Source organism: Patella vulgata, chromosome 4, assembly GCF_932274485.2.
Source record: "Patella vulgata chromosome 4, xgPatVulg1.2, whole genome shotgun sequence".
NCBI lineage: Eukaryota > Metazoa > Mollusca > Gastropoda > Patellidae > Patella > Patella vulgata.
The window spans coordinates 48,344,593-48,360,579 of NC_065882.2; the positions used below are offsets into that span (position 1 = coordinate 48,344,593).

Below are 15,987 nucleotides of genomic sequence, written 5' to 3' on the forward strand. Positions count from 1 at the left end.
GGCCAACTGTATCATATTCAGGGGTGACGCGGACCCCAATGTGCCCGTTTTAAGGCTGTATTTAATGGAAAAACATTTCTACTATATAAAGAAAATCAACAGCTTATTTAATCGTTCATACTATTGTTCAGGGTGTGAAAAACCATATTCTAATAAGAATAACCATGTGTGTAAAGCGCTATGTCGAAGCTGCAGGCAATTAGTGGCCTGCCCTCTGGATAGGCCGCGAATACAGTGTGAACTTTGTCACCGTTATTTTAGAGGCAAAAAGTGTTTGGAGAGACATAACCAAAATGTTCCGTTATACACAGTGTCGACGTGTATGAAATATAGGGCGTGCTTAAAGTGTTATACAACAATAGACACCCACGAAGAGGATGCGATTAATAAGCACACCTGTGACGTGCACAAATGTCGTAATTGTATGCAACTGTGCAAGCCTAATCATAGATGCTATATGAAACGGTTATCAGAGGAGGTTGAAGGTGAGACTATCAAATATTTTGTTTTTTATGACTTTGAGACTATTTTGGATGAAAATAATATACACGTTCCTATATTATGCATTGCTCATCGCGTGTGTCCTTTATGTTTGGAGATAGATATTAACGCGCCGTGTGTCGGCTGTAACTTAAAAAACTCCCAGAGAGAGTGGATTTTTTATGGTAAATATTGCGTTGCAGAGTTTTGCCGTTGGATAATTCAGACCGAAATAAATGTCGACCTCGAAGGTAAAAAAACGACCGTTCTAACCCACAGGCATTCCAGATTCATAGCCCATAACAGTCAAGCTTTCGATGCCCTATTTGTATTGAGATATTTCGTCACACATACTAGAATTCTACCGGAAATCATTGCAAACGGGTCTAAAATCATTTGTATGACTATACCCGGTAATATACGTTTTTTAGATAGCCTAGCGTTTATGCATATGAAACTTGCAGATTTTAGCAAAACATTTGATTTACCTGTTGCGAAGGGTATATTTCCGTATGCATTCCTTAAACCCGAAAATCTGGAATATAAAGGCGTAATGCCCTCGATAAGTTTTTACGAAACGTCATCTATGTCCCCTAGTGATCGCGATAAGGTCATGAAATGGTATAATGAGCGGGTGCTTCTAAACAATCATTTTGACGCTAAGTTTGAATTGGTGCGATACTGTAAAGCGGATGTTGATCTTCTACGGTTAGGCGCGGCTAGCTATAGAAAGCTTTTCATGGAATTAACCAAAATATCGCCATTTCAAAAGGCTATTACGATTGCATCCTTGTGTAACCTCGTCTATCGGCGAAAATTCTTACCCCCCTTCACGATAGCTATAGAGCCCCAGGGTCAGTATGTATCCGCACGCAAATATTCAAATTCATGTATACGGTACATGCAATATCTTGAATATGTTGAAAATCGTCATATACAACACGCCCGTAACGGTGGTGAAAAGGTCATTTTCAATATGTCTGTAGATGGTTGGTATATGGAAAATAACATCGAGGTGTGTATCGAATATTTAGGCTGCGTTTTCCACGGGTGTCTCTGTATCAAAAACAGAGATCAACCCTCCCCATACAATAACAAAACCATGGCCGCATTGTACGAGGAGCACCTGGCCCGTTTGGAGAGGTTGAAGACTCCGACCAGACGTATTCGATGTATATGGGAATGCGAATACAAGCGTCTCACAAATACCCCTATGTTTTTAGCCTTTGAAGCGTGCACCCCCACCTTGACAGAACCCTTGCAAGTACGTGACGCCTTCTATGGAGGGAGGACGAACTTATTGAAATTTTATCACAAGGCCCGTGAAAACGAAAGAATTCGTTACCTGGATTTCACGTCGCTTTACCCTTTTGTGAATAAGAGAATGCTATACCCGGTCGGACATCCAATGCTTATTCTGCGTGACTTCGATATTTTGGAGAATTATGTAGGTTTCGTTAAATGTCAAATTCTACCACCCCGCTCCTTATATATTCCAGTCCTACCGTTTAGGGCTAACGGTAAGCTACTGTTTCCACTGTGTTCTAAATGCGCTTTGAACCGAAACAAAGAGCCGTGTACTCACAATGACGACGATAGGGCGCTGACGGGGACTTGGGTTATATTTGAAGTTATCGCCGCAATTAAAAAAGGTTACAGCCTGGTTAAAATTTTCGAGGTGTGGAATTTCCCACACACGCGCCGATATTGCAGCAACGATGCTCAGCTTGATCAGAAAGACTACGATATCCATATCCCCACAATTAAAGACAATTACGAGGATATACCTGAAAAGGATATATTTGACCAACTACCCGAAAAAGACCTGTTCAGCGAATATATCAATATGTTTCTCAAAATTAAACAAGAGAGTTCAGGGTATCCAAACACGCTTAATCCTGCGTGTACCTCGTGTGATAATCTAGATACGTGTTGTCATATCGATTGGGGGGATCTCGAACGAAAACGGGCGGCGTATATTAAAGCTTACGAACAACACGAAAACATTACTCTCGAAGCAAATAAAATATCTAAAAACCCCGGGCTACGATATGTATCAAAGATCTGCTTAAATAGTTTATGGGGAAAATTCGCTGAACGAACAGATACAAGGGTACACGCTGCCCTCGTGCACGACCCAACCGTCTTCTATGATTATCTTTATGACGGCACAAAGATTGTCAAAAATATCGAAATTCTCAATGAAGAAATGGTCTTGGTCCAATATACAGACCGCCAAGATCTTGTCCCTGTCGCCCCTCACGTAAATGTACCTATAGGGGCTTTCACCGCCGCTTACGGACGTATGAAACTGTACGAATATTTAGATAAATTGAACCATCGGGTTCTGTATTTTGATACCGATTCCATCATTTTCACAGAGACCGCCAATGATACCCCTGTAAAAACCGGGGTTTATTTAGGTGAACTTACGGACGAAATAGACCCTGACTGCCATATACTTGAATACGTCGCTACCGCCCCCAAATCCTACGCTTTGAAAATAGAAAATAAAAAAACACGTGAAATCTCTTACACCATAAAATCTAAAGGTATTACGTTTAACCATGATGTCAGTCAACGTATCGAGTTTCGAACGTTTGTTGAATTAGTACATGACCACTGCCGTAAGGTCAAAGTCACATACCCGAAAGCTTTCCACCGCAGTAAAGTGTTTGTGGTTTCTATGAAAGAGAAGTCAAAAACCTTATCATTCAATTACGATAAACGCGTAGAAATTAAGGATTCTTACGATACAATGCCTTATGGATTTCGTCAAACAAAATGAATAATGTTTTTTTTTTTGTAACTGTAATCTCGTATATTGTAACACCATTTGTTGATAACCCTGTGTATATACGATATATAAAAGATATAAAAAAAGAAAAACCATTTGTTTTGTTTTTTCTAAAAAAATCATTTTATTCATCTATTCAGCATCTAGAGTTACATTTTAGCTTGAAGGGGTGGTTATATAGGTATGGACATTTACATTTTAAATCTAAGAGCAACAAAACGATGGACATATCTGTCATTCTCACGGTGGTTTCGAGAAAATGTATTTACAATTCTTTTCATACTCTTACCCCTGCAGCGGTGATAGGCGTAAAAGACACAATATTGCCCACAAACATCACTGAACAATCCTTGCAGGCGACGTTTGTTATATAACAGAGGCAACCCCGTTTTTTTAACCCTGTGCATGACATTGCCGTGATAAGGCTTGAACCCGAAAGAGTCGAAATATTCCACCCCTTGACTGCCCACATAAAGAAGTAACCAATGTTCCCCTATTTTGTTGGCGGTATGAGAATTGTAAATGTACACGCCTGGTTGTAGGGTCCTGGGTAGCTTATCCCGAGCAAATACCCCTCGAAAATAAGCGGCTGTATGGGGGTCACTTTTCAAAATAGTCGTCAGCTGGTCTGTATTCATCTCAAAAGTCTGTTATAACATTTCGAGCACTGTCTATCTCGATCTTATTTTCAAACTCGCTGTATAGAATTACGTTCACAGTGGACGGCAAGGGGGTCCCGAATCGAACTTCGAGTTTAGCATTACCCGTTTTGGTTAGATGTACTGTGTTGTCGTCAGAGAGTTCTGGGGTATAATCGAAACAGAATATGCAGAAACCTTTTCGGTAAGCATTCAGGGTAATTACAGGACCCTTGTCTTGAAAAAGGCTAGACGTCCCCGAAAATAATGTATTGAATGATCTTGTATATCCAAACCCCAAAGCTTCGCTGAAATTGGGGGTCAAAGGCTTAGCGAAAACATCTTCACCGTTAACCTGGAGTGATATATGGTTAATGTCAAAATTTTGCAACCTGAAGGGATTATGTTCCACACTACCTGAAAATGCCTGGTTACTCGCAAATGCCACAAGAACTCGACGAGGCGTTTGCCCCAAGAACAGATTGTCTTTATCCAAACTACGATTCCCTGCAGGTATGGTAAAACTTTTTACATCTACACGTCGAATAGGGTAAACGGCATTTCGTTTCATCAGAGCTGCGCCATGTGCCACGATAACCGAGGGGTTCAGTTTTAATCTCCGGATAAAAAGTGACGCCTTTTCTATGACTACTTTGAAGGCATCGGCGTCTGCCATGAGACAAAAAGCATCTTTAGACCTCACCATTCTAACTCTAAGATCAATGCCATTAAGTAAGTATTTATTCTGACTGAACAAGTCCAAGTGTAACTTTCCAACCATGTCCACCGTCTTGCTCGATGAAAAATATCTGGATCTACCCTTAAACCCGGTATTACCCCCCGCGTCTGATACATCATGACTGTCGAATTGTCCAGGGGTGTCTAAACGCCACATGCACGATAATAGGTGAGATTTTTGGGCGTCACTGCCGTAACTGAGGAGGTTCTCCAGATAACAACGGTAGGGATTGACGGAGGCAGGCTGAGAGATTCTCTTTCCATTTAGGGTTACGTCGACTTGACTAAACAGACTGTGTAAGAAATTATTCACAGGACCTACATTAGCGTCGTCTGCTATATTTGTACCGTTGGCATTGGTTATTTTGGCCCGGACGGTAAAAAAACTTTGTGCCAAATCAAGATATTCATCCCCGGACCCCGACATGTAAAATTCAAGAGGGGCTCCACTGTCTAGATTAGATATAGGGTGATATTCGTGCCATTTTCCACTTTCGATATCTATTTTGGTATTTGGGTGTGAAAATAATTCTAACCCTGTGGATACACATTCACATGATCTAGGATCGATCATTTTTTGAACGCCTAAAGGGATCTGGATATCAGCTAAATATGTCTAGGGCTGCTTTTTTTCGTCTCTTCTTGTTCTTTCCTCTGTTATTTTTTACACGTTTGACCGAACCACGTGGTGTAGAGTGTCTTATAGAACTAAGTGCCCTTGTGCCTAGATCCCGACCCGCCTGCAGTAAGTGGTGTTTAGCGGAGGTCCTTAAATTTTTACCCTGAAGAACATCGCCAATAATATTCGACCCCGTAGTTAACGCTTTTTTTCCAACAGTTCGGGCGGCAGACTTTAAGAGAGGGGTTGCAGCTCTAAATAAGCTTGATAGAACTGAACCGACACCGTATCCTTTCTGATAAGGGGTACCGCTGTATACAGGAAAGCCTTCACCCGTTTGACTTAGATAATAACGACGTACTTTGGTTTCATCACACCTATAAGGGTGAAGACATGTCATTATTCTTCGCGTCTAAAGTGTAATTTAACTAAAACTACACCAAATTCAAATGGCACTAATTTCCCCAATTCTGTGTAAAGACCGAGTTCAATGGTGTCTATGTAGGTCTGACTAACTGGTATATAATATGGGGTGTCAAAGGTTTTATAGACTGCCGAACCGAAGGGTTTAGTCAGGTCAACTTGTATTGCTCGTAATAATGGGGCGCTTTTATCCCCGACCAACTGATTTTCAATAATATCCGTGTAAATGAAAATATTGTGAAAATTGGAATCTAAATCGACCTTTGCATCACTTTTCACACTGCTTGTAAATTCATTCTCTTTCATGAAACCAAATATTCTGGCCAAATTGGTAGATAAATGTACTTTTCGGCCGTCTTTTCCCAAAAGTAATAATATATGCCCATCGGTATCTTTCATAATAGATAGCGACGCTCCAACTTCCAAAGCAGCTTTATTAAGGTGGTTGATTATGTCATTACCTGTGTCGTAGTACCCGTCGGGTACCGCAAAACGTAAACGGTGCGGCCCCTCATTTCCAGTCTTACTCCTGTATGAAAGCCAACAATCTTGGATAAAGATTTTATTCCAGCTGCAAGGGTAGTGAATCTCCACGAGGGAACATGTCCATGCGCCTTCTAATTGAATTGGTTTTGCTAATTTGGTAGTATAATGACTAATCTTATTATTAGAAAAATATCTTTCACTACTATTTGAAGGTAATATTAAATAGAAACTTTCTCTTTCGGACATGATTGTCTAATTCTGACTTGTCTGATACGATTGTCGTTTGGGAGTTGTGGGGTTGGTCTGGACGGTATACACCCCCTTTTAAGTAAAAATATTACAACCTCGATGAATTGTTAATCGTTAACTCTTTGTTTAGCATCACGGTATTCGAAATTTCAACAATTATTATAGCCAGTATGAGGAGCCCCGTGAATATATAAAGAAACAACTCACACAATGCGTCATCGCAGTTGGGTCTCTTTACCTCTTGTAAAAACGTACGGGCACGGTTGTGAACTCGAGGGTTTAACGTTGTCATTTTCGACGGATATCCGACGCTTTTACCCAACTATCAAAGGCTTTACCATAACCTTTCCACCGAACTAATATATATTTTGAACCGCGTACCGTCTTTCTAGAAATGACTTGTTCGATATCGTAATGTTTAGGGGGTATAACGTTGATCAGTTCTTCACGATAAAATGTACCTTTTACCGCAACACCTTGTAGGTCATTTATTTTATACAAGCCTCGATCCCGGCGCAATCTCTGAACCACTTGAAATATTTCTTCGCTGTAAGACCCCAAATAATCTTTTTTAAACGGATGTTTAGACCCGGATATTCGCACATAGTCACCAACATTTAATGTGTATTTCTCTCTTTTGTTTTCGTGTGGTTTCTTTTTGTAAAGAACGTCGAGCACTCTATCTTGGTTGGCCGGTGTCACATTAGCCGGGGCCATTTGTATGCTACGGTGTTTCGCATTGTTGTAGCCCTTGACTAGCTTTTGTAAAACGTCCCTGTAACGGTACGTGTTATTTTTCGTAAAGTAGCGGAACAATCGATTTTTCAATGTTCTCAGAAAGCGTTCAATTATAGCCGCCTTGATATCGTCATTTTGACTAACATAAAACCCTATACCCCGTTTCTTGAGCATAGCTTGAAAGGATTTGTTCAAAAACTCCGTACCTTTGTCCGTTTGTATAGTAATAGGCTTTCGTTGCGAGCTTTTCAAAATGTGGGTGAAGGCGTAGACAACGCTTTTACTGCTCTTATTTCTCATCGGGTACACCCATGCATATTTACTTAAAACATCTATGACGCATAATAGGAACGTATGTCCACTATTATGTTCTTTCAATGACGTAAGATCGCAAAGATCGATTTGCCACAAATGGTCAATCCCGTGTACATAGACTCTATCACGTCTGTAATGTCTCCGTGGCATTACGTGTTTAGTGTAAGCTTCTTGGGACATTAACCACTCCCTGATATCTTTAAGAGGGATTGGTTGTTTGGTCTGTCTAAGATATCTATGAAGCTTGTGCATACCCCCATATCCAGCGGGGTGTTCGGGGTTATAATAAATCTTTGTCAAAATTTCATTTACCTGGGGTCTCATTTGGCCCGGTAAGGTAACCAGTCAGGGGTGCCCTGCCTTCGGCGTGTTTTAGGTCGTGTAGGGGTGGATTCAAGGCCGCGACCGGCTTTCGGTGTGTCATTTATATACCCCCTCATCCATCTACTTTCAGGTGTGTGATCAACCGAGCGCGAACGTGGACGTTGTTTACGGCCGGGGGTCCCCATAAGGCTCGGGTTGTTCATGTAGTGATATCTGTCGGCGTTACCTACCAAATCTTGAGGTAAATTATAGGTAGACAAGGCTTTGCTTAGTGCTTGCCATCCTATGGGGTTAAAGTATTTTCTCTTTCGTAGCAAATCATTGACGAGATCGGTTATATTTGAACCCTGTACAACACCTCCTTGTATAGTAACAGTACCGTTATCATCCCACGTGATGTTTGGTGTTTGATATAATTTTTCTATTAAGAGTGCGGCCTTATTTTTCAAAGATTTCGGAACTGTAGTCATGATGTCTGATTTTAAGGGAGGCTCAGGGGGGATAACCCGCACCTGTTCCGTTTGTGGTGGCGCGATGATTGGATCTTCGGCCTTTGCCGCCGGCTGTTTGTACGGTGTATCAGTACTTAACCCTTGTTGTTTGACGTATACCGTCGGGGGTTCCATGGCGCGATTTTTATGAAATATAAACTCTCTTAGCCTTTGTCCATATTTTTCGGCTTTTTCCGAATCACTCAAGTGGGGGTCCTCAAGGATGCGGCGTATTTCACCATCTAATTCCGAAACTTTTCTCACCGATGGTGGTTGTAATATCTGTGATTTAGGCGTTTGCAAATTTTCCAACAAACTCTCTGGGACTAGAGCCATCTTTTTAGTAAATTCCATTACAACCCAAGTAATTTAGGCAGCACACTACCTAGAACCCCTACCAGCGGGGCTACCAAGGCCCCTAGAAAACCGCCCCTCTGTAGAATTTTTTTCTTCTGTTTCAGCGGGACTTTACGGTCCACTAAATGTCTTAGGCTACGTTTATGTTTCGACAATCGTTTCTTGTGGTATGACGAGAGTCGAACTCTACCTTTCAAGATGTTAAGGCAACACTCACACAATGCGTTAATGACGGGTTTACTCGCATTTTTAATAATATGTAATCGTTGCCGGGGTTTGGAACGCTTGAGTGCTTGTAACAACTCTGCATGACGTTCTAGACCGTGCATTATCTATTTTAGGGCAACTATGTATAGGAAGGGGTTAGAAGCAATTGCTTTTTATACCTTTGGTACGTACACTGTAGGGTTGTCCCGAGGGAAAATACTACTCCGAAGTCTCAAAAGTTCTGGAGTTGTACTCTTCAAATCGAGAACTAAATACGAATAGGGTTTCCGTGTCGCATCTTCGTAACTTTCACGAACAAAATTAGTTTTCCCCGGATACATCTGTTTAGCTAGTTGTGTCACAGCCGACACATCGCGAGGATTCTTAAATATAATCATGTAATGGGCATTCAGACTAATTGTCCGGTGGTGCTTTCCTTTATGAAACAGATTTTGAACAATATAAATGACAGAAGCATTTTCGTGATGACTCCCTCTAGTAAAGAGTTTTGAAACTTTATCGGACGTCTCATCCATTAGATCGTCGATGACCAACAGTGTTCTTTCCTTGGGATTTAGGCTAACCGACACCCCTTCGACAAATTCTACGACACCCGCTAATTCTGCGTACAGGGGTTGCCAAACACCGTAACACCACACAGTGCGATCTACGGTTTGATCGACAACTTGGGGTAGTTCTAGAATCAAGCGCCTGACCAGCTGACTCTTACCCGACTGCGTCGGCCCTGATATCATACAAGTAAACGGCCACTTTAATCTAACATCCATTTCATATGCCAGGGTCAAAATAACTAACACCTTTTAAAAGAATGTTTAATCTTTTATTATATCAAAGTACAAATGGTGTAATGTAATACATATAGAAAAGAAATAATAATCATAAAAAAAAAAGAGTTATTTGGACAACGTCCGAACACATTCTAAGATTTGAGGTTTCCAATACAGGGTTCCATGTAGAAACAATTCTTCACTATGATCACGAATCTCTGGTACGAATCGGGCTATCTGTAAAAATCGTTCTTTATTCACCTCTAGAAAACAGGTTTCAAAATACAAGTCCACAAAGCTGAGTTCGTTGAACCAGTAGTCAATCCCCAAACACGTATGTTCAAGCTGACCGCCACGTTCATTGAGACAACCGTCACACTGACTAGTTACGCATTTTGAAATTTCAGTGTTGATCAAGTCTGCCAAGATTTCCAAGACTAACGACCGGACATTTTCGGGCGGACAGTAATGAGTTTCAGACGCATGTACAGGTTTGAAACACAGGGCACACGGTACGAGAGGTGTAACATTTTCGGTTTCGGCAACAAGATCCTCGTGCAAAATGAGTTGAGATTCGTCGTAAACACCTTCTACGCGTACTTGAGTCGCGTAACAGTCGGGCTGATCCCAACCTTCATTTTCCGCTGCAGAAACACATTCTTCGGGGGTCGCATACCACGTCTGACCCGATTTTAACAAACTCCAATCCTCAACCGCACCCCCTAGTTTGGAGGGGGGGCATCCGAACACTTGATAACGACCCCTCTTGAAAGATCTTGTAACTCGCGATACGGCTGTCAGGTCGGAAAAAGTTTTTTCAGGCATCACCAGCTGTCTACCGTTTTTCCGTTGCAGTACTATTTGACGCGCTGTCCCTAGTTCACAACTGAGTTCCGGGTTGATGGCAAATTTTGTAGGTTTTGTACAACCTAGATATCGCTTGAAACGATCAACAACCCTACTCCATTCTTTTAACGTCATCTTGAAAACCATTTTTCGTTTCAAACCTAAATAGCCCGCCTTCAGGTATATTTCGGGGTCTGTATTATCTTTTGACTCTAAATTCATTGTCAAACCGACTGAAACATCCGATATCTTCGGGGCCGCCATGTTGTCGCGTATGATAACTTAATAGTTAGATACCATATATTTATATATATATGTAGCTCGCTACACCATTGGTTCTCGCAGTCAAGCCAATGAAAAAATGTTTGACACAAACTATACACACGTCTCCACCACTCCTAAGCCGACCACACCCAGGGGTGGTTCCTCGTCCGTAAAATTATTTTCACACAGCTCTTTGAAACTAACTTTCAGGGCCTCCCATTGATTCAAGTTTAAATGAACACCCTTTCGGGTAGGTTTTGGCATTCGGGACTCTTCACACCACCAAAATTTACGAATGTTGACTCCAGGGAATTTATTGTCAACCGTTATGTACACATCATTACCAATATGCACGGACTTCTTCACAATGTTTTTTTGTAGATACTCATCTATCTCTGGGGCGGTTTTTATCAACATTTGCCATTGCCGATCGAAAAACATGATACCACAGGGTGTTGGAAATCTATCGCGCTTAAAACTGTAACCATACTGTCTGATGTGATAACACACAACATCTTGCCAGATACATTTCACAACTAAGTAATCATTTCCAATATCCTTTCGATACAAGTCAGAACCCATGATGTTAGCCTCTTGCTCAACTTCGTAAAACAATTCTACATTTGATCATGTAGACAACCCCCTCCTTTTATACGTAGATTTTCTCGAAACTTAATTTAACTATCCCCCAAATATGTAGAATAAAAAAAACTATTGGCTTAGCACAAAAAATCTTCATACAATCACCTGTCAATCTTAACGTTAACCCTTAACGCTAGACCACGCACGACCTGACCTCAGCACGAACCCCTATAAAGACAACCCCACCCCACTCACTCTCAATAATCAATGCGTGACCTCCAGCTAACCTCGTAACAGAAGTCAAATGAGGTCAAAGGATAAACAAGAGTTCATTATAACAATACCTATTTATCTATATTCATATACCCATTGTTCGGATAACAATACCCCTATTCAATCTAGTGAATAGATCAAAGGCGTCAACTCTCCTTGGTAAAAATATGGCTAGAAGGCCACAGATACTACTGTCGTTCACTCAGCAGGATAGACCTACGTTTACTCTCCCAAAACACATGATACGACTTCTTGTTAAAATATAATAAAACCAAAATACCTTGGAAACATCAACCTATAATCTATGCTAAATTGTCATCAATGATTAATAAAAGTTATGCTTATAGAGCGTACACAGTGACAACAACTCCTGCACGATAAATTGTCGCGAAAACCTTAAATTTTAATTTCAATAGCTTTTTTCAATAAACAGAGAATTCAATCGTGGCTGAGTTTCGAAATAATAAATTGTGGACAGATGTGCATACCCACATTAACATTAACATCTTTATAATATAGCTATAAAAATACATAAAGCTGGGTAACATTAACATTCAAATATCTTGTTCATTAACAGGAAGTTCATATATAATATTAATACAAAGTATATGAAAATTAATTTTTTACAGATGTATATTAACGTTTAATTCAGAATGATATAAATATGAAAACAGAAACTAATATAAAAACTAACTATCCAATGAAGAAAGTTTATAGCATGTACTCTTTTAAAAGATTTGTAACAGTGGTTAATTTTGTGAATTATTATCAATATGTTATATACATAAACAATACATTGCATCTGTTGATCTGCTTGATCATAGGATTAAAGCATACCATTGTTCTCAACTTGCGGGCTTATATTGATATGAATCGTTAGTTTACATTTAGATTTCAGAAGCTGATAAAAGAAACTTTTGGTGTAGTGTTGGTTAATCAAGTTTTGTGGTTGAGCTGGTAATTTGGCTACACTCTTTTTCATAGAGCATTAATACAGTATCCACATTTCATCAGATAAAGAATACTCCCTATGATCACCGTAATGCGTAAAAGACTAAGCACCATATTACTATACAAATTTATCGAATTATTACCGCTGTTCAGTATTTGGTGCGACGGATGCCTCCAGGGAACGATAGACGATTTGGTTGGTACGAGAACATCCCAATTGCATTCACAATATCTAGTAACTGCCGCATTAGGTTCGGAGTGTTGCAAATGGCAAGAGATCAAAACAGAAATATTGTTAAGAGCTCGCTGTTTAGACATCCATGTTCAACAATTCTCTTAAATGTTATTTCCCCGTAACGATTTGTCGAACAAATGGCAAAGTGATATGCATGCTATACAATGATGTGAATTACAGACCGAGAGATTGCAGTTTTTAGCGCATAAAGATTGTATACGCATTACATTATAAGCCCGTTTTCTATTTTTGCTTTTGTGATATTCTGTACTCAAATAATTGAATTTTCAGATATTGGCGGCTTAAATAGATTTATTGCTGGAAAGCTGTAAAAATAATGATACAACTTTGAACACTGTAAGCTAGGCGTGGATCCTAGAAGAAAGCGTTTCATAAAAGTATGCAGTTATGGGTGAATAAGACGATGGCTCGCTAACCTGGAGACCCCAGGTTCGCTCCTTGTGTTGGTCAAGAACGTTCCTTCGTGCTTTCTCTTTGTCAGTTGTGCAGGACGGATGGTCTGACAAGGAACAGTGTCTAGTTGTTCGGATAGTGTAAAAACACGTTAACACCCATTTTATTTTACGTATGAAATTTTGAATAACGCTTTTTAAGGATGATGTCACATAAAGACACAAACTAGGTCATTCCGGGACTAACAGGTGGTTCAATTTTATTTCAATAATTCGCTTGTGCGTAGGGGTCTTTAGCAGTGGGGAGGAAACCGGAGGACCCGGAGAAACCCCACGAGATTGGACAAGCGACCCTACTCCTTGTCACGTACAACCGGGGAATCGAAACCACGCCAGTTGACAGACCTTATGATACAGCGCGCAGATGTTAACCATTCGGTCATCCACCCCCCAACCCCTCCCATGATGTCACATATGTTGACGCAACGCCTGTTAGGATTGTACACTGTACGTGAGACAAATATGCATGGCGTTAATTTAGACCTTTCTATACAAATATTTTATAAAAAATATAAACGGTTAAATTTATTCATAACACGAAAGCTCCGTTCATATGAATCCCATATTATTAAACAAATTGTTGTCAGTTAAGTGTAACTATAGCCATTGAATAAACCGTGAATAATAGTATATTTTCCTGCAGAAACAGCGATTCAAAAATTTCCGATGACACATGACACGCACAGTGTTGAGTTACGGTTGGAATTAGATCAACAAGACAGTTATCAAGATTTACCGTTATCATTTAGCGTGTCATACACATACTGACAAAGGCTGAGTTATAAAAATACCACCTCAAGATATGTTAACTTGATTTGACTGTATTTGTAACAAGATCTTCAGTGAAAGTCAGTTAATGGATATTTCCGCTTTCTAGACTTATGAGATTGGTAAGTTATTAGACGAAAGCCTTCATCAAGTCAGATGCAAATTATGATATAACTACGGAATAATTAATCTTAATTTGATTAATTACGTGACATGACTTTATTAATGTTCAACGTTAATTGATAATCTACACGTGAATTAAAGATCCAGAACAGCAGATTATAGGATCCGCATGCTGCAATAATTAATATCAGACTATCCTATGAAATCTTCGAATCGGAAATTAGGCCCGATCGGATTATGTTACATGTCTGTAGTGAAATGATTTCTAACATTCATGTAATTTCCTATTGTCGCTAAATGATTACAAACGTCACGGCAGTCAATATTTTTGGTACGGAGACTTGTACGCAGATAATATGGTATATGCGCCAAACTTCTTCTAGTGGCTGTGTTATATATATATACTCCCCATTGATATATGCACTCCCAAATTTGCTGGAATAGTTTGGCTGGTATAGAACTCTGTCCAAATTCTTGCAGACGTAAACAATGAAAACATAATAATTAATACTTGTTTTCCCTGTTCAATACATTCATATCTGCTCTTTAATATACATAAAACGCGATCTTGATGCTATGAAATTATATTAAAATGGGCTTGATTATACGCAGACATGACACGAATATAGTCTAACCATAACTTATTTCTATACTGACAAGTTAACATATTAGACAAACACGTGATAAAAATACATGTTTTGTTATAGATATACGATATGTGCTATAATTATTTACTGGGGTTTGATTGGTGTCGTCAAACCCCTACCGTTAATGAATGGAAAACATACAAATCTATATGTTTGTTACCACAAACATTTCAGTGGAAATTTATTTAACAAACTTCAAAATCTAAGGTCGCTGCCACAATATATGAATTATTACGAATAACGTCCGAGTAATGCCCATTGGGCTGAATGGTTGACGCTCTGTATATGATTGAACGGGTAACCCAAATTATGCCCGAGACAACATAATATTTTAATTCTGGTCTCTTTGTTCGGGCACAGTTTGGATTATTAGGAGACAGACCACCGTTAAATTTCACCATCTTAGTGTCAACGAATTTAATTCCTTCTACGGTCTCTCTCAGTGGTCAGCCACATACAAAATATGGAGCAAAGACACCTGCCCATTGTTGCCCTGTCTGTTGGGGAAAGCGTTCAGCCCAACGAAAATTTTGGGAAAAGTTTTAGTCGGACAAAGAGACCAGAGAAATTATCAGTTGTCTGCCTCAATATTTAGAGGCAGGCTATGTTAAAAATCAACCCATGTTTCAAGAAATCCCATTACGTATTTCACGATTACTTGAGAACGGGGTTTACTTTGTTAATATCAGATAGATTTAACATAAGACTTGACTGTATATTATTGCTGTAAAGGTATTTAGGCAGAGTCCTTCTGACTCAAGGAAAACCAGTGTGTTTCATTACTGTAAGAAGTCAACTCCGTATGTTTACCATCCTAGAACCAAAACATTGGCTCGATAGATTAAACTAAACTAATCTATCGAAAAATCGCGTAGAAAATGATTCTTTTACCAATTATTGAGAATCTGGTCAACAATTAAAGGACCTATATAAACACTTACCCTGTTTATTTATACGTTCAATGAAGTTCTTCTTCATGTAGATATGCAATGACAAAATTCACATGGGAAATACGATCACCATATCGATGGCGTGCCGACAGAATAGACATCATAGAAAAACATGCCATCACGCACTCACCCACCTAAACAGAGAATTAACTGATTTTATTTTAGATTTTTAATTCATAACGGTATTTGTATAATTCTCACGGGTGCTATTAATCATTTTATGCG

At 39.6% G+C, this 15,987-nt stretch overlaps 2 protein-coding genes across 3 annotated transcripts in view; both read left to right on the forward strand.

Moving 5' to 3' along the window:
• Nucleotides 1-3,319, forward strand: part of LOC126819044 (uncharacterized) — a 4,698-nt gene extending 1,379 nt beyond the window's left edge. Inside the window, exon 2 of the mRNA XM_050546858.2 lies at nt 1-3,319. This exon is cut by the window's left edge and continues 746 nt beyond it. Coding sequence (XP_050402815.1) covers nt 1-3,268 — 3,268 coding nt within the window. The 3' untranslated portion in view covers nt 3,269-3,319.
• LOC126819045 (allatostatin-A receptor) overlaps nt 1-15,987 on the forward strand; it is a 113,517-nt gene that overhangs the window by 16,892 nt on the left and 80,638 nt on the right. The window lies entirely within an intron of this gene.